This window comes from Salmo salar, chromosome 17 (assembly GCF_965601325.2).
Source record: "Salmo salar chromosome 17, fSalSal1, whole genome shotgun sequence".
Lineage (NCBI taxonomy): Eukaryota > Metazoa > Chordata > Actinopteri > Salmoniformes > Salmonidae > Salmo > Salmo salar.
The window spans coordinates 66,701,624-66,727,010 of record NC_138307.1 but is presented as its reverse complement, the minus strand read 5'-3'; the positions used below and the strand labels follow the sequence as shown (position 1 = coordinate 66,727,010).

Here is a 25,387-nt window from a genome sequence, read left to right as displayed (position 1 = left end):
AGGGAGAAAAAACGTCATCTCTCTCTGTTTGTTTTTTTTCTCTCCAAAAATCATTTTTATTGCATTTGTAACATTTGGCACAGTACAAATTCATGGTGCTTTTACAAGATAAACCTGTAAAGATCAAACACTGACCTTTTTTTGAATGTTTTTTTTCTTAAAGAAAGTCTTCTCAGTATAAATGTTTTTTCTCTTTTCACTGCATTCTCTGTAGCATTGGTTTAAAAAAAATCACACAATGCCTCTTTTTTAAAACAAGTCTACCCTCATTTCTCAAAGTCAAGATAGTATGTTAAACAACTCGTCTTTTTAAATAGAAGTTACAAGTTAGAAAATAGTTTCAATGTATTTATTTTTAATATAATATGCTTCTCTATCACCAGCCCATGGTAGTTTCAATAGTTTCATATATAGATTTATTTATAAGCATTTACAACAAGAAATTATCAGTCTTTTTAAGTTTTGCACTCTGTACAAAAAAGAAAGTTCCTGTCCTTTTTTTCCCGTTGTGCATTCTATTGCATGTAGTTATGAGAAGAGAGGGGGGGGCTATGGGGATTGGGACGTGGCCGGGGAGGGGGGTTGTGTGGGGGGGCTTTAAATCTGAGTCTCCTGAACCTTCTCCTTGGTGTGAGTTTTTATGACAAAGGGCTCAGGAAGGTTTGTGATGGCGCTGGGCAAGGTTCGAGGGAGAGAGTTCCCAATGTTGTTCTCTGTCCATTTAGCCCCGTGTCCTGCTGGCTTGTACGTGTTGTATTTGGGCTTGAGGGTGCGATAGTCCACCTTGTGATGGTCTGCTTTGTGGGGACTGGAATCCATTTTGGGTTTCTGGTTGCCATAATCCTGTTTGTGGGGGCTGTTGTAGTCTGATTTGAAGACGATGTAGTCCGGCACGGCCTTGGGGGTGTATTCTGATTTGGGTTTGTATTGACTGTTGTCGGGTTTGGATTTGTGTGTACTGTACTCCGGTTTGGATTTGGACTGAGTGCTGTAGTCAGGTTTGTAAGGGCTGTAGTCTGGTTTAGGTCGTGGGTGAGTGCTGTAGTCAGGTTTGAATGGGCTATAGTCCGGTTTGGGTTTTGGATGAGTGCCATAATCCGATTTGAAGGGGCTATAATCTGCTTTAGGTGTTCTCGGGTGAGTGCTACTGCTATAATCCGGTTTGAAGGGGCTATAATCTGCTTTAGGTGTTCTCGGGTGAGTACTGTAATCAGGTTTGAAGGGGCTATAGTCCGCTTTAGGCTGCTTGTGAGTGCTATATTCAGGTCTGAATGGGCTATAGTCAGCCTTTGGTCTATGAAGGCTAAAATCTGGTGTAGATTTGTGGGCGCTATATTCCACGGTAGATTTGTGGGTAGTGTAGTCCACGGTTGGATTATAGGTGGTGTACTCAGCCTTTGGCTTGTGTATAATGTAGTCTGGTTTGGGCTTGTGGATTGTGTAGTCCCCCTTGTAGTCTGCTTTGGGTTTGGGGAAGCCATAGTCTGTTTTGTGGCTGATATAATCCAGTTTTTGGATGCTGTTGTGGTCTCGTATCTCGGGCAGAGTGTGGTCTCGGATCTCGTTGGCAGCAGAAGCTGGTGGCGGCAGGTCCTCCTCGTCCACCTGGATGATTTCCACCGTACGGGCGGCTGCCACCGTGCTACGCTGCTGGTGGCGCTTCCTCAGCTTGTAGAAGGCGATGAGCATGACGGCGGCCAGCAGCGTGACGGCTACGAAGCAGCCGATGATGATCTTGGTGGTTTTCATCATCTCGTCCAGGCTGGGGACTGTGTCGGGTGGCTTGACCGTGGCGGACTTGGAGGCAGGAACGGCGGACGGTCGGGCGCCTGGCTGGCCCTCTGTGTTCTGGAGCAGAACGGTGGGAGTAGAGATGAAGACGGGCTGAAAGAGGGAGGGCGAGGCGGTGGTGGTGGTGCCAGCGCCCCCCGTACCACCTCCTGCTTCTCCTCCTGCCCCCCTACCAGTGTTAGGGGCGCTCGTTGTGGTCTTGGGCTTGGGCATCTCCGTGGTGGGTCCCGGCACTTCCACGGTCACCGTGGTGAAGTAGCTGAGGTTGGACGTGTTGAGTTCAGCCGCGCTCACGTTGAGGTAGGCCGAGGCGTTTGAGTTGCCGGCCGCGTTGGACACCATGCAGGTGTAGGTGCCTGTGTCAGCCGCCAGGACGTTGGAGAAGTTGAGTGTGCCGTCATTGAGCACGGCGATCCGCTGGTGGGCCGAGGCGTGCGTCAGGACAGTCCCATTGGGCAGCAGCCACCGGACCGAGGACATTGGCGCAGTCCGGCAACGGAGCTCCGCTACGCGCTCTGCCGAAATGTTCAAGTCTCTTGGCGCATCGCCTATGAAAGGGGCAGAGCACTGGAGCACGCCGGTCTCCCCCCGGTCCACCTCCACCAGCTGGCGGCCCCGCATGTGGGCCGGCGCGTGGCATCGGCCGCAGCAGGTAGAATTGGTAGGGATGTACTCTCGCAGCCAGCGCGCCAGCCACAGGGCTTCACAGCCACAGTTCCAGGGGTTGTGGTGGAGGTGCAGCTCCACCAGGTACCTGAGGGGGGAGAACAGGTCGTGTGGCAGGGCGCTCAGGTTGTTGTGGGCTAGGTTGAGCTCCACCAGTGAGCTCAGGTCATCAAAGGCGTTGCGCTCGATCACCCCAATCTGCGAATTCATCACCCACAGCTTCTTGAGTGAGCGGAGGCCCCGGAAGGAGCCTGGCTTGATTTCGGAGAAGAGGTTCTCCGAGATCTCCAGCTCCTCCAGGCCCAGCAATGGGCTCAGATTGGGCATCTCCCCCCGGATGTTGCACATGCCCAGGTTGAGGTACTTGAGGTTGTGCAGGCCCTCGAAGGCGCCATCGGAGATGAAATCCAGCTTGCGCAGCTCGCCCAAGTCCAAACGCATGAGCGAGGGCACTCGGTTGAAGGCATACGAAGGGATGCTCTCGATGGGGTTATTCCTCAGCCATAATTCCCTTAGCTTGGACAGGTACTCAAAGGCACCACTGGGCACCCCAGTTAGCCGGTTGTCAAATAGCTCCAGCGTGTTTAGGCTGGTGAGGCCATTGAAGGCGCCAACCTCGATCTGCCGGATAGCGTTGCGGCCCAGCTGCAGAACCTCAAGGTGGTGCAGGTGTCGGAAGGTGTCGGCCTGCACCTCTCCAATGGCGTTCTCCATCAGGTTGAGGTGGCGCGTGTTGGTGGGGATGCCCGGGGGCACGCGAGTGAGGCCGCGCCGAGTGCACACCACCTTGCTCAGCTGGCTACTACACGAGCACTGCGGTGGGCATCCCTGAGGCCCTGGCGCTGCCGCCCCCGCCATAGCCAGAGAGGCGCTGCTCCACGCTCGCGCCATCAGGAACACAACACAGAGCAGGGTGGCTCGACGCACAGCTACCCGCCCCAGGAGACTCATGATGTGGCACGCTCATAATTCAGCATCGTCCGGGGGGAGAGGGCCGGAGGTGGGGGGGGGGGGGGGGGGGGTTGGGGGTTGGTTGGTTGGCTGATTGGGTTGGTGGTCGAAAGTGGGAGGGGGTTGGGGTATAAAGAGGGGAGGGAGGGGGGTTGGTTGTTGAGTAACCAGGAGAGGGCTTGCCCTACCCTGGATTAAGCAAGACTCTGGCTCTCTTTTCCATGGACACTACTGGAGGGGGGAGGACGACTGCTCTTAAATGTTTTTGAGAAAGAGAAAAATAATAGAATAGGAGATGGAGATGATTGAAATAGGGTTGGAAACGCTAAACACCTACCTCAAGCTTTTATTTACAGGTCCTTACGAGATTGTTTTCTCTTTTTTTGTCAATCACAAACAGAGTGTTTAAATCAGGTATATATCCAAGGAGCAGAAAAATAAAGACACTTCTTTCTGCTCTGTCAGAAGCAAATGAAGTGAAGATTCTTTGCCAAAATGGCCCCTTTTTATAATTCCACACAAGCGAACATCATCCGAAGAAGGAAAAGATGTGAAGGCCCATCCGGAGCTTGTGTTTTAGATGGGTAGGAATCCAGTCAGGCTCCTAAAGCAGTACACACTCGCTCCCCCTCAGCTGCTCTTCTCCCGCTTGTCCTTGGAATACGCCGCTCGATGCCTCCGCCGAACGCCTTCTCCAAGTCTCCATAGCACAAACGCGTGCTCACCGACACACACACTCCGCACTCTGAAAACCCAAGGCAGAGAAGAAAAATGGGTGGGGGGGTGGGGGTTTCAGGGTAGTGGGGGGTTAAGGAGGAAGAAGAAAAATTCCACAGTCCTTTCAAATGTTCTTCCCCTTTTGTTTGAGGTGAGGTGAGGGGGGGAAACAGGACCCCCCCTTTCCTTTCCTTGGCTCTTTCTATTTTTTGGTGGTCAGTCAGTCAGTCCACCCTCTCTCTCTCTCTCGGTGTGTTGCGTCGTGTCCACTTGATTTCTGTAGCGCTCGGCAGGGTTGAAAAGGCTACACGACACACTGCGGTCATTAGCTTATTTCTCCTCTTAACTGGCTCTGCGCTCCAGCACAGCAGCACGCAAACACGGCTCGCCAGCAGCGGCGCTCACACACACACACACACACACACACACACACACACACACACACACACACACACACACACACACACACACACAGCAGCTGCAGCCTGCCTCCCGCGCACTTCCCAATAATCCGTCAATTTCTTCCGAGGGTGGGTGGGGGTTTGTAGCAGGGTTGAGAGAGGTAGCGAGGGGGGGGTAGAGTAGATTCAGCAGCAATATCAGCACAGCAAAAAGAGGCTAAAAAGCGTTATCTCCCTCCGTATCTCTTTTTCGCTCCTGTTTTCAACCCCTTTTTTTCTTCACCGCGCGGCAGAATAGGAGAGTGAAGCGAGAGAGCTGAGTGGGGCACAGGGGTGAATGTTACAGCAGCGTGGATGAGGACAACAGATCCGCTGTAGCAGCAGATGAGCGGGGATGTGTCTCTCTCCTTTTCTCTCGCTCTTCTCAGCCCCTGCAGTGTCCTGAGGTAGTGGCCAAGCTCAAAGCACTCAGTCCTTTGTGTGTGCCAGCGCGAAGCCTCTCAACCGTGTTAGCTTCCACTGTCCTCTCTTTCTCTGTCTCTCGCTTTCTTTCTTGTTTCTCTCTCTGGCTCCCTGGCTTAGGGGAGAATAAAGCGCTGCCCAGGTGAACTGGAGAAAACGGCAGCGTGTCCCCACGGCAACATGATTTTAACCCCTGCAGCCCCGGTGTTAATCCTGCTGCTCAGGTTATTCCGGCACGTTTTTCTGACGCCAGTGTGGTGCAAGGCTGCTTCTCTCTCTCGTTTACTCACTCTCTCACTTGCATGCTCTCTCTCTTTCATTCGCTTGTTCACTCTGTTGCTCTCTCTCTTTCTCTTTTGTCCTTGAGTGGGGAACGTGAATGTACTGCTGACGCATCCCGCTCGGAGCAGTGCATTGGTTTGATGCAGTGTTTTTGTGCATTAACTAATCCACTCTCTCCCTCTCTTTCTCTCTCTCTCGCTCCCCCTCTCTCATTCTACCCTGTTCCTCTCCCCTCTCTCTCCTCTCCAGTCTCGCTCAAGCCTGGGCTCTTGCTCTCTCTCCTTGTTTCCCTGTCTTCTCATCTTTTTCTCTCCCCCATTGCTCTCTCACGCGCTCTCTCTCTCTCTCTCTCTCTCTCTCCGTCCTCCTGTCAGAAGGTCAATGTAGAGTGATTGTATCCTGCCTGACGTGTGTGTGTGGGTGTGTGCGTGCGCACACGTGCGCTCTGGGCCCTGGGACATTTTGAGGACTGGATGGCGGGAGATGGTCTACTGTTGAGTGAGGTAGAGATAGTGAAAGAGAGAGGGACAGAGAGAAGAAGTGAAAGAGAGAGGGACAGAGAGAAGAAGTGAAAGAGAGAGGGACAGAGAGAAGAAGTGAAAGAGAGAGGGACAGAGAGAAGAAGTGAAAGAGGGAGAGAGGGACAGAGAGGGAGGCAGAGAAGAAGTGAAAGAGGGAGAGAGGCAGAGAAGTGAAAGAGAGAGAGAGACGGAGAGAAGAGAAAGAGGGAGAGGGACGGAGAGAAGAAGTGAAAGAGGGAGAAAGAGAGAGGCAGAGACGAAGTGAAAGAGGGAGAGAGAGAGAGAGAGGCAGAGAAGTGAAAGAGAGAGAGAGACAGAGAGACAGAAGTGAGAGAGGGACAGAGAGAAGTGAAAGAGGGAGAGGGACAGAGAGGTGAAAGAGGGAGAGGGACAGAGAGAAGTGAAAGAGGGAGAGGGACAGAGAGAAGTGAAAGAGGGAGAGGGACAGAGAGAAGTGAAAGAGGGAGAGGGACATAGAGAAGAAGTGAAAGAGGGACGGAGAGAAGAAGTGAAAGAGGGACGGAGAGAAGAAGTGAAAGAGGGACGGAGAGAAGAAGTGAAAGAGGGACGGAGAGAAGAAGTGAAAGAGGGACGGAGAGAAGAAGTGAAAGAGAGACAGAAGAAGTGAAAGAGAGACAGAAGAAGTGAAAGAGGGAGAGAGAGAAGAAGTTAGAGGAGAGAGAGGGACAGAGAGAAGTGAAAGAGGAGAGAGAGGGACAGAGAAGAAGTGAAAGAGGGAGAGAGGGACAGAGAGAATAAGTGAGAGGGAGCGAGAGAGGGACAGAGAGAAGTGAGAGAGAGAGAGAGAGAGAGGGACGGAGAGAAGTGAGAGGGAGGGAGAGATAAAGAGAGGGACGGAGAGAAGTGAGGGAGCGAGAGATAAAGAGAGGGACGGACAGAAGAAGTGAAAGAGGGAGGGAGAGATAAAGAGAGGGACGGAGAGAAGTGAGGGAGCGAGAGATAAAGAGAGAGGGACGGACAGAAGAAGTGAAAGGGAGGGAGCGATAAAGAGAGAGGGACAGAGAGAATTCGCTCTGATTTCGATGATAAACACCTCTTTTTGATTAATGATTTTACTTTACATCTACTCTCTCTCTCGCTTTCACTCTCTCGTTTTCTCTAACTCTCTCTACCGCTTGCTCGCTCTCTTTCCCTTTCTCTCTCTCTCCCCAACTCCTCCATTTCCCAGGAACAGGGAAGAATATCTGACTCCTTCCTTTCCCCACTATTCTCTCTCCCTTTATCTCCCCCTCTCGCTCCCACCTCTCCCTCTTACTCTCCCTCTCTCCTCAAGTTGATGTGAGTGAATGGTGATTAGTCAGGGGTCCGGCCCCTGGTCGGAGAGTGGGATGCTGCTGACTGTGGTGCTTGGAGTACACCAGGCCACCGTGCAGGGTCTTCATGGTGTGTGTAGAACAGCGATTCCTCCACTAGACTAGATGAGTTTTTCTTTAGTGGATGGTCATGGGGCTGGAACATAAGTACAAATAATTTGTAGACTGCACATTGAACGCAAGAAGATATAATAATATTTGACTAAAACATAATAATTTCAAACCTTGCTTACATTGAATACGATCACACTTGGGGTACTTTGGAAAATATTTCCAACATTCAAATCACTTAGAGCTGATTTGCTGGTGTTTTTACAATATTTTATGTCCAACAATAAAACTATTGTTTATTTATAATTGTTTTGCTCAGAAAACGTATAATAAAGTCACTTGGCCGCCAGCTGGGGAACCCTGGTTTAGAAAATAGAATTACAACTAATAGAATGCACAGTTCCCTGATGGCTCTACCGGTGGCCATATTTGATATACAATCCAATGTGCCACAGCTATCTATGTTTAGATGCTATCTATGTTTTTCAATAGTGCGGTGTGTTGGAACGCTTCGGGGGGTCACGTGTGTTTGTGAGGCAGAGGTCCTGAGTTCGAGTCTCGGTATGAGCTGAATCAGGGGGAAGCAGTACTCGCTAAGCAAGCAGCGTGTCCTTTACATTACCTTCCTGAACGCATCCCAATGGGCTTTAGCTAAGTGGGCTAAGTGTTGTGACATGCAGGAGGTTGGAACCCAGTCAGTCACAAGAGGAAGATTGAATAGGGAGCGACTGGGCTGTTCAACTATAGTCTGATAGGGGCAGTTTATTGTGCTGTTTTTGTCCCAATCCCTTCTTACGTGTCCTGTGAGTGTCATAGAGGGGAACAGAAGGCAGGACCTTGTTCCAGAGAGTTCGCGTTCAGGAATGGGGCCATAATAGCTTTTAGCCCAAACGCTAGAGCCAAATTCATAGGAAGAAAAATTCAACATGCCACGTTGGCTTCAGAAACCACCAGAAACATGTTTAACACGGCGAGCGGTTGATCTACTCTCTTCTGCCATTCCTTGCTGGTAAAGTACCAGGATGTTGTCTGATTTTGAATCTGAATTTAGAGAACTGAATTTGAAAACTGAGTCTGACTGCATCTGAGAAGTTGAAATATATAAAACTTTAAACATTAAATGATCATTTGTAAACTTGATAGTCAATGAATGCAATATCTACCATATTGATACTGAATATGTACATATTTCATTTGAATATTCAAATCATAAAAGACAAGTTCAATTTATGCATTCAATGATTCAATTTGTGTATTGAAATCAAATAAACTCAGCAAAAAAAGAAACGTCCCTTTTTCAGGGTCCTGTCTTTCAAAGATAATTCGTAAAAATCAAAATAACTTCACAGATCTTCATTGTAAAGGGTTTAAACACTGTCTCCCATGCTTGTTCAATGAACCATAAACAATTAATGAACATGCACCTGTGGAACGGTTGTTAAGACACTAACAGCTTACAGACGGCAGGCAATTAAGGTCACAGTTATGAAATCTTAGAACACTAAAGATGCCTTTCTACTGACTCTGAAAAACACAAAAGAAAGATGTGCTCAGACTTTCCGCAATAGGCTGAGAGAGGCTGGACTGAGGGCTTGTAGGCCTGTTGTAAGGCATGTCCTCACCAGACATCACCGGCAACAATGTCGCCTATGGGCACAAACCCACCGTCACTGGACCAGACTGGACTTCAAAAAGTGCTCTTCACTGACGAGTCGCGGTTTTGTCTCACCAAGGATGATGGTCCAATTCGCGTTTATCGTCGAAGGAATGAGCGTTACACCGAGGCCTGTATTCTGGAGCGGGATCGATTTGGAGGCGGAGGGTCCATCATGGTCTGGGGCGGTGTGTCACAGCATCATCGGACTGAGCTTGTTGTCATTGCAGGCAATCTCAATGCTGTGCGTTACAGGGAAGACATTCTCCTCCCTCATGTGGTACCCTTCCTGCAGGCTCATCCTGACATGACCCTCCAGCATGACAATGCCACCAGCGATACTGCTCGTTCTGTGCGTGATTTCCTGCAAGATAGGAATGTCAGTGTTCTGCCATGGCCAGCGAAGAGCCCGGATCTCAATCCCATTAAGCACGTCTTCGACCTGTTGAATCGGAGGGTGAGGGCTAGGGCCATTCCCCCCAGAAATGTCCGGGAACTTGCAGGTGCCTTGGTGGAAGAGTGGGGTAACATCTCACAGCAAGAACTGGCAAATCTGGTGCAGTCCGTGAGGAGGAGATGCACTGCAGTATTTAATGCAGCTGGTGGCCACAACAGATACTGACTGTTACTTTTGATTTTGACCCCCCCTTTGTTCAGGGACACATTATTCCATTTCTGTTAGTCACATGTCTGTGGAACTTGTTCAGTTTATGTCTCAGTTGTTGAATCTTGTTATGTTCATACAAATATTTACACATGTTAAGTTTGCTGAAAATAAGCGCAGTTGACAGTGAGAGGACGTTTATTTTTTTGCTGAATTTAGTTGATTTTGGCTCTGAAATCACACACACACACACACACACACACACACACACACACACACACACACACACACACACACACACACACACACACACAGCCGGAAGACCTAACCCGGGATAATCTGCACAGCTCCATGCACCCAGTCACAGCATCAGCCTGCGATGTCAATCGTCCTTCTGTTATAATGGGCCTGGGCCAAGCCCAAATGTAATGTTATGTGTGGATGAGGTGAGCAGTGGTACTGGCAGGCGCTCAGTCTGTTCAGAGCGGGGACAGTGTGTTTGTGTTGCGTTTGACCCAAGGGTCAGTATGAGAATTCCCTACCAAAATGACCCATCAACCCATAATGACCACGGCTGGTAGTTGGTAGGTGCCTCTCCTTTTTGCCTGCCCAGGATTGACTCATTGAAACAGTTCCCCCTAATGCCACATTGAATTGACCCAAAATGGCAGCTCTGCCCTGATGGCAGAAGGGAGCCTGGTTGAGTTGTGGTCGGCCCCTGACTGCTTACTGGGGGGATCTGATGAATTTAACGTTGAAAGACTTAGCTGCACTAACTCCACTTTGGCGCGGTGGGTCTGCCAGTCAGTTAGCGTTTCAAGGGTAGATGTGTGTGTGTGTGTGTGTGTGTGTGTGTGTGTGTGTGTGTGTGTGTGTGTGTGTGTGTGTGTGTGTGTGTGTGTGGTGCAGAACCCAGGCCTTGGGGCTACAGCCAGCGAGTCTGGGATGCTACCAGTCACATGTAGGTCAGCTGTGTGTGAGAGATGAGGGAGCGAGAGGACCAATGAGTGTTTGTCCTGCCATATATCCCTAATGCTAATCTGATTATATACTGTACACAGTAGCAGGATGATCGATCTAATGAATATTATGTCATTGCACAGCCCTTGCCAGAAATGAGGATTTGTGTGCGTTCTGGTTAGTTTGAGAGTGTAGGCAACATACGAGCCCATTCAATCTGGCCCAGGGGAGGTTTGACTAAAAAACATTGGGGAATGTATTATTTTGGGTTAAGGTCCAGGTCACTCTTGAATGTCTAAAACTAGATGGAAATTATTTAAAAAATTCTAATAGACCTAAAAGTTTTCAAATCACTGTCCCTTTTCTGGCCGGCAAATAACTTTGGATGAAGTAATCGCTCCGAAAAAATCAGTGCAAACATCTAACGCTGGATTCTATCTTGTAACCTTTGGAATCGGAGGCAGATGCTTACTCCCATCCGCCGTCCCCGTTCCCGTTCCCGTCCCCAACGCCCTAGCAAAACCCAACTTGAAGGTTACAGCGCTCACTGTTTCTCCTAGTGGCTGGTTTCCATGTCATCTCCCGACATCCTCAGACATGGATGGACGTTGAATACTGACTTGTATCATGGGGGACCTGCCTGGCTGTAGAGCATGTGAGCCTTAAAGGCGTGTGTGCTTGGGGAAAGACGTCTCTGCTTCTGTGTGTGTGTGTTTGTGAGTTTGTATGTGCTCATTTCTTTTTGCGTTAGCTGTGTGCGTTCATAGTGTTTATGTGTGTGTGTGTGTCCTCCACCTCTACAGTATCCAGAGAGACCACAGTCCTCTCTCTCATCAGTTCTGCTCAGCCTCATCCCCAGTTAACTGGGTTTAACCATTTCTCCAGCCCACTGCCCAGCCCTCCGCTGGGAACTTTGTCCCCTTCTCTCTCTCTCTCCACACGTTCAGTTTTCAGTCCTCTGCTAGTTTTAGTATTATTTCTCAGAGGAGGGAACGCACACTGACTGACCTTGGGGAAGAGGACAGGGGTCGGACACTTCTTTTCCCATTTTTCATTTCAATTTCCAGGAATTAATTCTGGGAGAGATTACACCCACAAAGACCGCCGCCACCCCGGCGAGAGAGCTTAAACCGTGTGAGGGATTTTACCATGAATCATTATTCTCATTACACACACAATACACACGCGCCAGTGTGACAGCTGGCAGTTGTCCAGCATACAATGGACACACTCCTCACACACACACACACACACACACACACACACACACACCTGTACACGCACCCAGACATATGCTACATTGCAACTAGATTAGATTCTGTAATCCACAATGTGTTTTTATTTTATCACATTAAGCTGTCAGTTAAATGACCTTAGGTGAATTTAACCCACCATAGGTAATCTCACCTCAACCTGTGTGGTAGCTTGTCTGTCTCTTGTTTCTCTCACACTCTCCTCTCCCTCCCTCCTTAACAGTGTATTTGTGCGTGGTCTAATATTTGAAGGCCAGTCAGTGGTTAATTGTATTTGCCCAGATGGTGTGGGAGTGTGAGACGTGTATATGTGTGACATGCTATTGGGAGCTTAAGGGTTCAGTCTAAGTGAATCCACACTTCAAACCCTCTCTTTGTCTCTCTCTCCCTCCATCCCTCTCTCACTCTGTTGATCTCTGTCCTTCTCAGTGTTGATCTCTACCTCTTTCTCCCCCCTTCCTCCTCATCTCTATCTTTCTCTCTCAATCTATCCTCTCCCTCTCTCCTTTCATCCCCTCTCTCTCCTTTCATCCCCTTTCTCTCATTTCATCCCCATTTCTCTCCTTTCATCCCCCTCTCTCTCCTTTCATCCCCCTAGTGTGCTACAGCAGCTCTCATAATAGCCATTGTTTATAGACTAATGACCTTCATTATGTTTGGGGCCAGTTTGTAGCCCCGCCAGAGCTAGTGGATTAGCTAGCCTCATGTCAGCTGGAAGTGGAAGAAAGCAGGCTTAAAGTAGCCAACCCAGTGATCATCATCATCATCATCATCGCCTGTTAAAAGCCTTCTAAATAGCCTAGCAGACAAACATTTAATAAAAACACTATTGAAGTCGCCCAAATTACATTTTGGGATTTGAGAATCATCATATCTTTTTTGATATGGCTTATTGCACATCTGAGGCATAGCGTTTGTGGTGGTGAGATTTGAAGGTCAATTGTGTGTTTTGTAGCCTAACAACGTTTGGATTTAGTCCTCTTGTGTTTCTTTAGTGTGACCTTTTAGATATTTAGTGGTGTAATTAGCCAACGTGTGTGTTAATGTTCTGGGACACACACACACTGTCACATTTAGGAACCATCCAACCAGTGCTCTCCCTGGCATCCGGTACCAAGGGGGTGGGGCCAACCCCCTGTCGCTCACCCATTCGACCATATGCAAATTCTGCCGCCGTCTATCCCGGCCATGTCATTGGTCGAGGAGGCTCCATTAAGATTCCGGAAGCGTCGTGGCGTGCGTATTATCCCTCACTGTGTCGCCTTGCCAACTGCCTGACGGGCTAGCGGGCTGTAAATAGAGAGGGCTCCATTCTCAGCTTGCTGGGTAAAGACATGTTAATGCCCAACCATGAGAGGCCTTAAATCTCCCTGACTTTTAGCTTGGGAGCAGAGGACATGTGGGTGGTGGGGGGCTACTCTCTCAATCTCCCTCTTCTCCCATTCCTCTCTAGACCTTTTCAGGGGCTGGTGAAAATGAAACTCGCCTGTCTGTCTCTGCCTCTATCTCTGAGTTTGCTGGCTAGCTGAGTGCATTCCCAATTGCAGCACAACCGTGCTAAAGAAAGCCTCTAAGAGTTAGTCTAATATTCTGTCCAAACTGTTTTATGGTCAGTCTCTGCCTAGCCAACTCTTTGAACGTGACCACTGAAGTACATGCTATGTCAACATTTTCATGCGGCTGGTTTTGCCACACAACCAATTGTGACATTGTGTTAACACCTTTGTACCTTGCTTCATTGTCATGAGATGCTAGCTTCTGTCTCCAAAATGGTGTCTCTACTTACCGCCAGTTTCCCACAGTCTTCCATGAAATGGCAGGGTAAGCGTGGAAACTCCATCAGAAACCATTTGGGAGGATTAGGAAGGGAGGGGAGGGGAGGCAGGTTAGATCGGGACAGAAGGGAACAGCTTTCATCCCCAAAATCCGTCACAGATATATGCCAGACTATCAACAATGGTCAGACTGAGTTTAATGCCCACAGCCTGTCTCTCTCTGTGTGTGTTTCTGTGTTCCTGTCTGTCACAAATCCCTTCCGCAGGAAGATCCAGAACATTTCACAGATATTACCTCTGGAAAGTGTTTCAGCCAGTGAGGAAGGTAGCTAGTCTAGATGGAGAACCCAGTGAGGAAGGTAGCTAGTCTAGATGGAGAACCCAGTGAGGAAGGTAGCTAGTCTAGATGGAGAACCCAGTGAGGAAGGTAGCTAGTCTAGATGGAGAACCCAGTGAGGAAGGTAGCTAGTCTAGATGGAGAACCCAGTGAGGAAGGTAGCTAGTCTAGATGGAGAACCCAGTGAGGAAGGTAGCTAGTCTAGATGGAGAACCCAGTGAGGAAGGTAGCTAGTCTAGATGGAGAACCCAGTGAGGAAGGTAGCTAGTCTAGATGGAGAACCCAGTGAGGAAGGTAGCTAGTCTAGATGGAGAACCCAGTGAGGAAGGTAGCTAGTCTAGATGGAGAACCCAGTGAGGAAGGTAGCTAGTCTAGATGGAGAACCCAGTGAGGAAGGTAGCTAGTCTAGATGGAGAACCCAGTGAGGAAGGTAGCTAGTCTAGATGGAGAACCCAGTGAGGAAGGTAGCTAGTCTAGATGGAGAACCCAGTGAGGAAGGTAGCTAGTCTAGATGGAGAACCCAGTGAGGAAGGTAGCTAGTCTAGATGGAGAACCCAGTGAGGAAGGTAGCTAGTCTAGATGGAGAACCCAGTGAGGAAGGTAGCTAGTCTAGATGGAGAACCCAGTGAGGAAGGTAGCTAGTCTAGATGGAGAACCCAGTGAGGAAGGTAGCTAGTCTAGATGGAGAACCCAGTGAGGAAGGTAGCTAGTCTAGATGGAGAACCCAGTGAGGAAGGTAGCTAGTCTAGATGGAGAACCCAGTGAGGAAGGTAGCTAGTCTAGATGGAGAACCCAGTGAGGAAGGTAGCTAGTCTAGATGGAGAACCCAGTGAGGAAGGTAGCTAGTCTAGATGGAGAACCCAGTGAGGAAGGTAGCTAGTCTAGATGGAGAACCCAGTGAAGCCTGTGACTTAACCTCTAATATTCCCAATTTTGATTTCATTACAGGTAAACTTTCCCTCTAAGTAACCTGGTTTGCATTCCAAATGGCACCCTATTCCTTATATAGTGCACTACTTTTGACCAGGGACCATGGGGCTTTGGTCAAAAGTAGTGTACTATATAGGGAATAGGGTGCCATTTGGCGCTTTAATGTATTCCTGCTCAGTGCAGCACTCAGACACTGGGAGCTCGTTGGGCAGATTGAAGCCCCTGCTACCATTCAAATGAACAATCTGTTCCCAGGCTACTAGGCTGGAGATGAGTCAAAAGGGCTGCGGGGGAACAATGTGATAGGATGCTGTAATGCAGGCTAATGCAGAGAGGTGTGAGCATGCACAGTCAGGCGCTGATATTGGTACATCGCAAACGAGATGAGGGAAATCACCTGCTTCTACGCTTTTTTGGGGGGGATAGATTTGTTGGGAGTTTATGTTCAGGGAACAAAGGTGTGTGTGTGCTGCATGTGTGTCGGTGCAGTTGGTGTGAATATTTTAGTTTTTATAAGTGTATGTGCACTTCATGTTCCTCGTTTGCACGTATGTGGTTGTCGTGTGTGTGTGTGTGTGTGTGTGTGTGTGTGTGTGTGTGTATTTATTGGTACTTCTAATGCTGATCTCATGATTCTGACATTCCCCACTCCTGCATGGACTATCTGAACCAGTCTCCTCGTACAAACCTACTGCAGTCAGTTTCTCTAAAATGTCATCTCCATTCCTCTCCTCCCCTTTTAAAACCTGAGGATTTGTCCAAACAAGCTAAGTGGGTCTAATCTGGTGCGTACACCTGTCATACAGACATGTTAACCACACCGCATTTAGCTACTCCAAGAATCCTCCACAGAACCCTCCACCAGCCAAGCAGCTTTGCAGCACCGGGAATAAAAGAAACAGCAATGGAGAGGGAGAAGGCGAGTCAGTCGGCAAAGGAGTGGAATATGACGTCCAAAAGAGAGGGGGAGAAAGACGGAAAAGAGGAATAAATCCCCTTAAACCAGGGGCCTGTGACCTTTCTTAAATGTGTTTTCTGTAGCAAGGCAATTGGGGATTTCCCCAGAGGTGAGACTGACTGGACTCGGCCAGGCAGGCTGCTCAGTAGCTCTAGTGAAAGGAAAAAAGCAATGGCTAGCACTTTCTAAGTTGAAGTCAATAACAGGTTGGGCCATTTTATCAGCGCCTCTCTCTCTCTCTGTGTTGAGAGCTCAGGGATGGAGAAATGGGCGTTGATTGAGTTCTTAAAAATACTCCTTCCTTCCAACAATCGGTTGTGAAAAAGCGAAGGAGGGAGCATGCGCTGAGAGAAAAGAAGACAGGAAAGAGACTGTTGATGGATGGCCTGGCAGAGATGTACTACTGCATGGCAACAAGGGGGGAAATGGAGAGATAGAGAGTAAACAAGTGTGAATGGGAAAGGGCCTGGAGATCAGAGACTTTGGGAGTCCCTCCAGACTGTTTCACTGGGATTGAGAGAGCGAGACGCACACACAGATAGGTCTAATGCACATAGATTTAGCCCCAAAACTCCTATTCTCCAAATCCCTTCTCATATGTTAGCATTTTTACCAGGGCTTACAGGGATTAAAGTGGGCACGGCTGGCCGGCTTGTGTCGGGAATGGAGAGATCCAGAAAGATGAGTGTAGAGGAGAGGACACACTGTGTGTGGCGGTAGATGGGCTAGTGTGTGTGTGTGTGTGTGTGTGTGTGTGTGTGTGTGTGTGTTTTGTAATCCTCCATTTCCTGACAGATACAGTAACTATACTGGTCATATCAGCACAGTTTGGCCCACAGTATGCTGTTAGTATGTTGGAAAGCATCACTTGCAATTTTCTTGAACCTTCCCTCAGTTATATTTAGCAAAATTTGAAAGATGGGCAAATTGAATTTGTATAGCCTAGTGTTGAGTTTCTGCCTTTTCCTTTGTCAGCTAAACATAGCATTGGCCTACATTTTAAGTCCCATTTATTTTCCATGAACCTAGACCTGGATGGGTTCTATGCTACAGTGCCTTCAGAAAGTATTCATACACCTTGACTTAATCCACATTTTGTTGTTACAGCCTGAATTTTTTGTTGTTGATTCTAACCCATCTACACACAATACATGTTTTTAGAAATATTTGCACATTTATTGAAAATGAAATAGGCATATCTCATTTACATAAGTATTCACACCCATGAGTCAATACATGTTAGAATCACCTTTGGCACTGATTACAACTGAGTTCTTCTGAATCTCTAAGAGCTTTGCATAATTGTACATATTTGCACTTTTATTTTAAAAAAAATGATTCAAGCTCTGTCAAGTTTGTTGTTGATCATTGATAGACAGCAATTTTCAAGTCTTGCCATAGATTTTCAAGCTGATATATGTCAAAACTGTAACTAGGCCACTTCGGAACATTCAATGTTGTCTTGGTAAGCAACTCCAGTGTATATTTGGCCTTGTGTTTTAGGCTATGTTTTGGAATATTTGCATTCTCTACAGGCTTCCTTCTTTTCACTCCATCAATCATGTTTATACTGTGGAGTAACTACAATGTTGTTGATCCATCCTCAGTTTTTTCCTATCACATTCATCAAACTCAAACTGTTTTAAAGTAACCATTGGCCTCATGTTGAAATCCTTGAGCGGTTTCCTTCCTCTCCAGCAACTGAGTTAGGAAGGACGCCTGCGTCTTTGTAGTGACTGGGTGTATTGATACACCATCCAAAGTGTAATTAATAACTTCACCATGCTCCAAGGTATATTTCATGTCTGCTTTTTTTTTTTACCCATCTACAAATAGGTGCCCTTCTTTGCATGGCATTGAAAAACCTCCCTGGTCTTTGTAGTTGAATCTGTGTTTGAAATTCACTGTTCGACTGAGAGACCTTATAGGTAATTGTATGTGTGGGGTACAGAGATGAGGTAGTAATTCAAAGATGCAACTTATTTGACTTGTTAAGCACTCAAGGCATTTTAAGCTTTTAATTTTTAATTACTAAGTAAAATAATAATCTAAAAATATAAGTCCACGTTCCCATTATGGGGTATTGTCTGTAGGCCAGTAACACACCATTTCAATTTAATCCATTTTAAATTCAGGCTGTAACGCAACAAAATGTGGAAAAAGTCAATGATGTGAATTCTTTCTGTAGGCACTGTATGCAGTGGAACGACAAGGTCAATGGACTTCTAGGAGAGAGAGGCCTACTTAACTCTACATTAACCACCATTTCCTCAATTTTAGTGTACATCTCAGCCCCTAACCATCAGTTACATCATAAATTGGCCTTTAGAGGTGTGTGTGTGTGTGTGTGTGTGTGTGTGTGTGTGTGTGTGTGTGTGTGTGTGTGTGTGTGTGTGTGTGTGTGTGTGTGTGTGTGTGTGTGTGTGTGTGTGTGTGTGTGTGTGTGTGTGTGTGTGTGTGTGCATGTTACCCAGAATGGGCTCGATCCATGTCTGACGCATGGCCCCAATCTGTCGTATGTCTCTCCCGGCTCACATCTGGAGCAATGGGTTTTCCTCAGGATAGACACACATGCTGTGCACACACTGCCCACACACACACTGCCCAAAGATGCATTTCCATGGCCGTATGATGCAGAGGACGCTTTAATATTGTATGAAACCAGAAGAGTCAGTGTAAATAAACCACACACCATCTCCCGTCAAAACACACTTGCGTCATCATAGGAGAACAACTTGATAGTTTTATGGTTTTGCTGCGGTAAGAATGCTGTCTAGTATGAAAAGGCAGGTCATTTCACTTCCTCTCCTCCTCGTCCTAGATGGTGCTCTGCCATGTGCCGGGCATCCCTGGCTGCCTTGTGGTTTTAGCACTGTGCCCACTCCTCTCCGTCTCCTTCCCTCTCTCGCCTTCCCTGTATGACAAGCTCATAGTGAAAGCCGATGCCCGCGGGATGTGTGCTCTCTCTCACTCACTCACTCCCTCTCTCTCCCTCTGTCACTTACTTACTCACCATATCTATCTCTCGTTCTCTCATTCCGTTCTGAGTATCAACCGCAGGAACAGACAGGACATGGGAGAGAGAGAGAGCTGCTGACGACAGGCCCTACGTCACCTCGTGTCCCTCTCCCGCGCACATAGACACAGACACTGTTATCTCACACACATAAACACTGTTCTCTCGCTTCCATACACACACAGCTCTCTCTCTCTCACAGACACACGCCGCTCTGCCTCCCAGCTGAATGCTTTATGTAAGACGGTTTGTTGGCCTTAGAGGAAAACTCCATGAAATTGCAGCATATTATTGCCCTGCTACTGGGAAGCTATAGGCAGAGAGAGTTAAACACACTGCATAATATCATGTCCCATGTACAGTGGCTATCAGAAGTATTCACCCCCCTTACATTTTGTTGCGTTAAAGTGGGATTGAAATGGATTTAGAAAGTGATTTTGTTGTTATTGATCTACACAATACTTCATACACGTTTTTACAAGTGAAAACAAAATTCAGTGTTACTATGTAAGTAACACTGAAACATGCTTGAGAGCATCAGCTGTTCTGGATCACTGTGTGATCACTCTCTCCGCAGCTGATGTAAGTAAGACCTTTAAACAGGTCAACATTCACAAGGCCGCTGGGCCAGACGGATTAGCAGGACGTGTACTCAGAACATGCGCTGACAACTGGCAAGTGTCTTCAGTGACATTTTCAACCTCTCCCTGTCCCGGTCTGTAATACCAACATCTTTTAAGCAGACCACCATAGTCCCTGTGCCCAAGAACACTAAGGTAACCTGCCTAAATAACTACCGACCCGTAGCACTCACATCTGTAGACATGAAATGCTTTGAAAGGCTGGTCATGGCTCACATCAACACCATTATCCCAGAAACACTAGACCCACTCCAATTTGCATACCGCACCAACAGATCCACAGATGATGCAATGTCTATTGCACTCCACACTGCCCTTTCCCACCTGGACAAAAGGAACACCTATGTTAGAATGCTGTTCATTGACTACAGCTCAGCATTCAACACCATAGGGCCCTCAAAGCTCATCACTAAGCTAAGACCCTGGGACTAAATACCTCCCTCTACAACTGGATCCTGGACTTTCTGACGGGCCGCCCCCAGGTGGTAAGGGTAGGTAACAACACATCCGCCACGCTGATCCTCAACACGGGGGCCCCTCATGGATGCGTGCTCAGCCCCCTCCTGTACTCCCTGTTCACTCATGACTGCACGGCTAGGCACGACTCCAACACCATCATTAAGTTTGCTGATGACACAACAGTGGTTGGCCTGATCACCAACAACAATGAGACACCCTATAAGGAGGAGGTCAGAGACCTGGCCGTGTGGTGCCAGGACAACAACCTGTCCCTCAGCATGATCAAGATTAAGGAGATGATTGTGGACTACAGGAAAAGGAGCACGCCCCCGAGCACGCCCCCGTTCTCATCGACAGGGCTGCAGTAGAGCAGGTTGAGAGCCACATCAACAACAAACTAACATGGTCCAAGCACACCAAGACAGTCGTGAAGAGGGGACGAGAGAACCTATTACCCCTCAGGAGACTGAAAAGATTTGGCATGGGTCCTCAGATCCTCAAAAGGTTGTACAGCTTTTAGAGCATCCTGACGGGTTGCATCACTGCCTGGTATGGCAACTGCTCAGCCTCCAACCGCAAGGCACTACAGAGGGTAGTGTGTACGGCCCAGTACGTCACTGAGGCCAAGCTTCCTGCCATCCAGGACCTCTATACCAGGCGGTGTCAGAGGAATGCCCTAAAAATTGTCAGACTCCAGCCACCCTAGTCATAGACTGTTATCTCTACTACCGCACGGCAAGCGGTACCGGAGCACCAAGTCTAGGTCCAAGAGGCTTCTAAACAGCTTCTACCCCCAAGCCATAAGACTCCGGAACAGCTAATCAATTGGCTACCCCCCCTTTAATAACCCTACCCACAATTACCTCGATACCGGTGCCCCCGCACATTGACACATTGACTCTGTACCGGTACCCCCTGTATATAGCCCCGTTTTTGTTATTTACTACTGCTTTATAATTTTGTTTTTCTTCTCTTACTTTTTAGTTGTTTTCTTAACTGCACTGTCGGTTAAGGGCTTGTAAGTAAACATTTCACTGTAAGGTCTAAACCTGTTGTATTCGGCATATGTGACAAATAAAATTTGATTTGCGTAAGTATTTACCCCCTTTGTTAAGCCTTAATTCGTTCAGAAGTGAAATGTGGCTATATACAATGTGGCTTAAGCTACGTTGAGGGGTTGACCTTATTTTTTTCCTCTGGCACAGCGGTCTAAGGCACTGCATCTCAGTGCTAGAGGCGTCACTACAGACACCCTGGTTCAAATCCAGGCCGTGATTGGATGTCCCATATGGCGACACAATTGGCCCAGCATCGTCCGTGTTTGGCCGGTGTAGGCCGTCATTGTAAATAAGAATTTGTTCTTCACTGACTTGCCTAGTTAAATAAAATGTCAAATAAATACATACACACAACATCTGTAAGGTCCCTCGGTCAATTATTGAATTTCTAGCATAGACCAAGGAGCTTTTCGAAAGCCACATAAAGAAGGGCAGTGATTTGGTAGATGGGTAACAAATAACAAATCAGACATTGAATATCTCTTTAAGCATGGTCAAGTTAATAATTATGCTGTGGATGATTTATCAAACCACTCACACACATTGCAGATTTTGTTGTCCTTCTGAACTGATCTGCAGGACATGAAGGAAACTGCTCAGGGATGTCGCCATTGGTGATTTTAAAACGGATACAGAGTTCAATGGCGGTGTTGGGGGAAGAAAACTGAGAATGGATCAACATTGTAGTGATTCCACAATAATGACGAATTGAAAAGGGGGAAAAAAGTATACACAATAAAAAATATTCCAAAACATGCACTAAAGTAATATTGCAAAAAAGAACACAGCAAAGGAATACACTTTTCGGCCTAAATGCAAAGCTCTATGTTTGGGGCAAATTTTCAGGATAAAAAGAAACAGGATGGACCTAAGCACAGGCAAAATCCTAGAGGAAATCCTGATTGTCTGCTTTACACTAGACACTTGGAGAGGTATTCACCTTTCAGCAGGACAATAACAACACAAGTCCAAATCTACACTGGAGTTGCTTACCAAGAAGACAGTCAATGTTCCTGAGTGGCGAAGTTACAGTTTTGACTGAAATCTGCTTGAATCTTTGGCAAGACTTGAAAATTGCTGTCTAGCCATAATCCCATTGACAGACCTTGAATAAGTTTTAAAAGAATATTGGGCAAATGTTGCACAATCCAGTTGAGTAAAGTCTGAACTAGGGCTGTTACGGTGACCGCATTACCACCACAGTGGCGCTCACAAGTCATGACGGCAGTCAAATTCCACCTGAGCATTTGGTCACGGTAATTAGGCTTCTCCAAGCTCTGATGCTGCTGATGGTCATTAGTAGCATACCAAACGTGCTAATTGCCTGGTACTCAGCACTCTATTGTCCCTCTAATCACTCTGACATCAATGCAAATGTTCTCGAAAATCTAATCAAACACTTCATGAGGGCTCATGTTGCGCTACATTTCTATTGGCTATGCAATTGCCTGAGAAAACAGAGTGATGGCCTCTATTAAAAAGAGGAGTATCCCATCCGTGTTCTATAGGCTAGGCCTACTATATTTATTAACTTTCCTAATATTAAGCATATTGCTTCTCTTTACAACAGGAGTATAGCCTACCTGGCTGGCATGAAAAATAACCATGGGAAAGGTGTCCTCCATTCACTATTTACATAGATGACAAGTATTTTTGCCCCTGTTTGGAGACAGGTGCATGATAATCGTACTCCCTAATGTAGCCCACAGCCATATGGCATAGCCAGATCAGGACCTAACATAAGGACAACTCAGAGTATGCTATTCTGTTCTTCTGAAATAGACTACATTTTCTTCATATCATGTTTCTTTAGATCTGTTTTAGAATAAATAATGGATTTATTGTGGTGGCTATATTTCATATTTTTTTGTTGTTAAAATGTATATGTTCCGAAGGTTTGCATCAGTGGCTTGTAGGCTATGTGTGGAAGTCAGGAGGTGTGAAATGTGTTTTTGTTTATTAACGGTAAATTACAGTGAGACTGGCAGTTATATGCTTGACAATCAACGGCTGACAAAATGTAATGACCGCCAGAGCACTAGTCTTAACAGCCAAAAAGCCCGTGGAATCCGATATTTCAAGCCACATTTCAATCCACTTCCATAACTGGTTTAAAGTCAAATACAAATCTGATTCCTGGCCTGTGTCTGAATGGTAAAATCTGATTATAATTTATTTTAATCTGAAATGTTTTTTAGACTGTTATTTGGCATATCTTGTTGCTTGCTAACTTCTGTTTGACAAGAACATGTGTAAGCTAACCAGCTTGTTAATCGTTTACAAACAAGTAAGTGATTGTGCTAGAAAGCCAAACAGCTACCTAGCTAGCTAGTTGACTGCTGTCTGTAGCCCAAAAAATACTTGTTTTCAAGGATCATCTTATCCTTATTTTACACTGATTGTGAACATCCAAATCAACTGTGAAACGTCCATGGCAGGCATTGCCACCTTAGCTTGATACATAACTTCTGACTGATAGGAGCACCACCAACAGTCAGACTACACCACTCTGCACACACCCGTCATTACTATGACAACTTCCGAAGCCATGTCAGCAAATAACTGCTGTATGAACACATCAAATCCCATTTGGTCACTTGTATTTCCAAAACAGATTTGAAAACAACAGCTGATTTGAGCATTAAGGCCTGCAGTGAGAACAAGGCTTTAGAGACTTACCCAAGAAGACTTACAGCTGTAATCGCTGCCAAAGGTCTTTCTAATATGCATTGACTTATTCTTCCACTTTGACATTACATAGTGTTTTGTGTAGATCATTAATTAAATCCATTTTAATCTCACTTTTTAACACAATAAAATGTGAAGAAATCCAAGGGAAGTGAATACGTATGATACCCACTGTATGGTTGCTATAATATTTAAAGCCAACCGTCATCTCTGCTGTTTTATTGCTTTGTCTGACACAGACATTAGTGGATCAAGTTAATGTCATGATAAAAGACACCGACGTGTTGGATAAGATATTAGACTGGCTTAGGTTAGACGGCGTTATTAGGTCGCCTTGACATTTTGTGAAATTACATTTTTCTCACAAGTCGTCCTTCTGAGGACAGTTGAATAAGCAACGCTACAGTACATTTGGTGTGTGTAGGTCTGTATCACGTTCAAAATAGACTAACTCATTATGTCAGTTTTGTGTGTTAATGTGTCACCATGGAAACCTGTGCCCAGTTGCTTGGAGCTTGATGGCTGTAGGTAAATAATACTAACTCTATGGATGCTTTAACACACACACACACCCTCTCTCCGTGCCTACAATGTTCCCCTGAAAGACTACCATTAGCAGAATAGTCCCTCTAGGCTACACTGGTGTGTCCCATTATTGACCTGCACTTTGCCTGTCTCCACTCTTTTCACTTCAGTATTTGACTCCCTTTCAAGAGTCTCTTCTGTAGTAGAGATCAGAGATGATGCTTACTGCTGCTGCTTCCCCTCTGTTTCTGGCTTGACTGCCCGTACGAATCTCATTGAGACAGCTAAGATCTCTACTGCACCACCCCTGTTGTCAGTGTACACATCTGCGCATGTGCTCGCATGAAAGCAATGCACACACACACGCTACACACACACACAAATTATACACGCATACACACACCGCCACATGACCTTTACGATGATTGAGACCCTCTTGCTGTGCTCCCTGTCGGACTCTGGAGGTTTAGTTCCACACACACACACACACACACACACACACACCTTTCTCCCTCTGTGGTGCATCACAAGACAATTTGTGAATCCCAGAGAGTGGCAGGAACACTAATGATAGTACTAGGGGCCTGAGACAGACAGCCAGGAGCCCAACGGGACTCCTCAACCCCAGCACTTAACCTGTCAGAACCAAACCAACACTTTATTATAATCAGAACCCTAGCCTTTTATCATTCTGCATTATGGATTGTGTCTCTGTGTAAATGCCAAAGCAGATGAGAGCTTGTCTGGATTTGCAATGAAATTGATTTTCTTTTTGAGTTGATGCTGCCTTATTCCCCCCCCAAAGCCTACTTTTTATGAGTTCATTCTTTTGGACTCTTCCCTTGTTAATCCAATGTGGGTGAATGGAGAACCCTGGGTATTTTAATATGTATTCACGGCGCATTGCCTTGTCTGGATGGAGACTGCTTTGCTGACTCCAGTGTCTAGACTAAAGCCATAGACTAGGCACCATTTGATGGGTGTATCGTACTTTGTCATTACACCGTTCATTTAAGTGGGATGGAGGTGATGACGGGAATCTTCCAGGCCGAGGAAAATCTGCACCTTAGTTAGGGTGGATGCGGTTTCACTGGACTCCACTTAAAATCAAATCAAATCAAATTGTATTGGTCACATACACATGGTTAGCAGATGTTAATGCGAGTGTAGCGAAATGCTTGTGCTTCTAGTTCCGACCATGCAGTAATATCTAACAAGTAATCTAACAATTTCACAAAAAACTACCTTACACACACAAGTGTAAAGGAATGAATAAGAATATGTACATATAAATATATGGATGAGCGATGGCCGAACGGCATAGGCAAGATGCAGTAGATGGTATAGAGTACA

At 46.7% G+C, this 25,387-nt stretch overlaps 2 protein-coding genes across 2 annotated transcripts in view; one reads left to right on the top strand and one right to left on the bottom strand.

The window, feature by feature from the left end:
• Positions 1–25,387, top strand: part of LOC106609571 (staphylococcal nuclease domain-containing protein 1) — a 348,667-nt gene that overhangs the window by 160,153 nt on the left and 163,127 nt on the right. The window lies entirely within an intron of this gene.
• On the bottom strand, positions 28–4,556 carry LOC106576528 (leucine-rich repeat-containing protein 4). Its single transcript, XM_014153750.3, has one exon. The coding sequence runs from the start codon at positions 3,406–3,408 to the stop codon at positions 598–600; it is 2,811 nt and encodes a 936-aa protein (XP_014009225.3). The 5' UTR covers positions 3,409–4,556; the 3' UTR covers positions 28–597.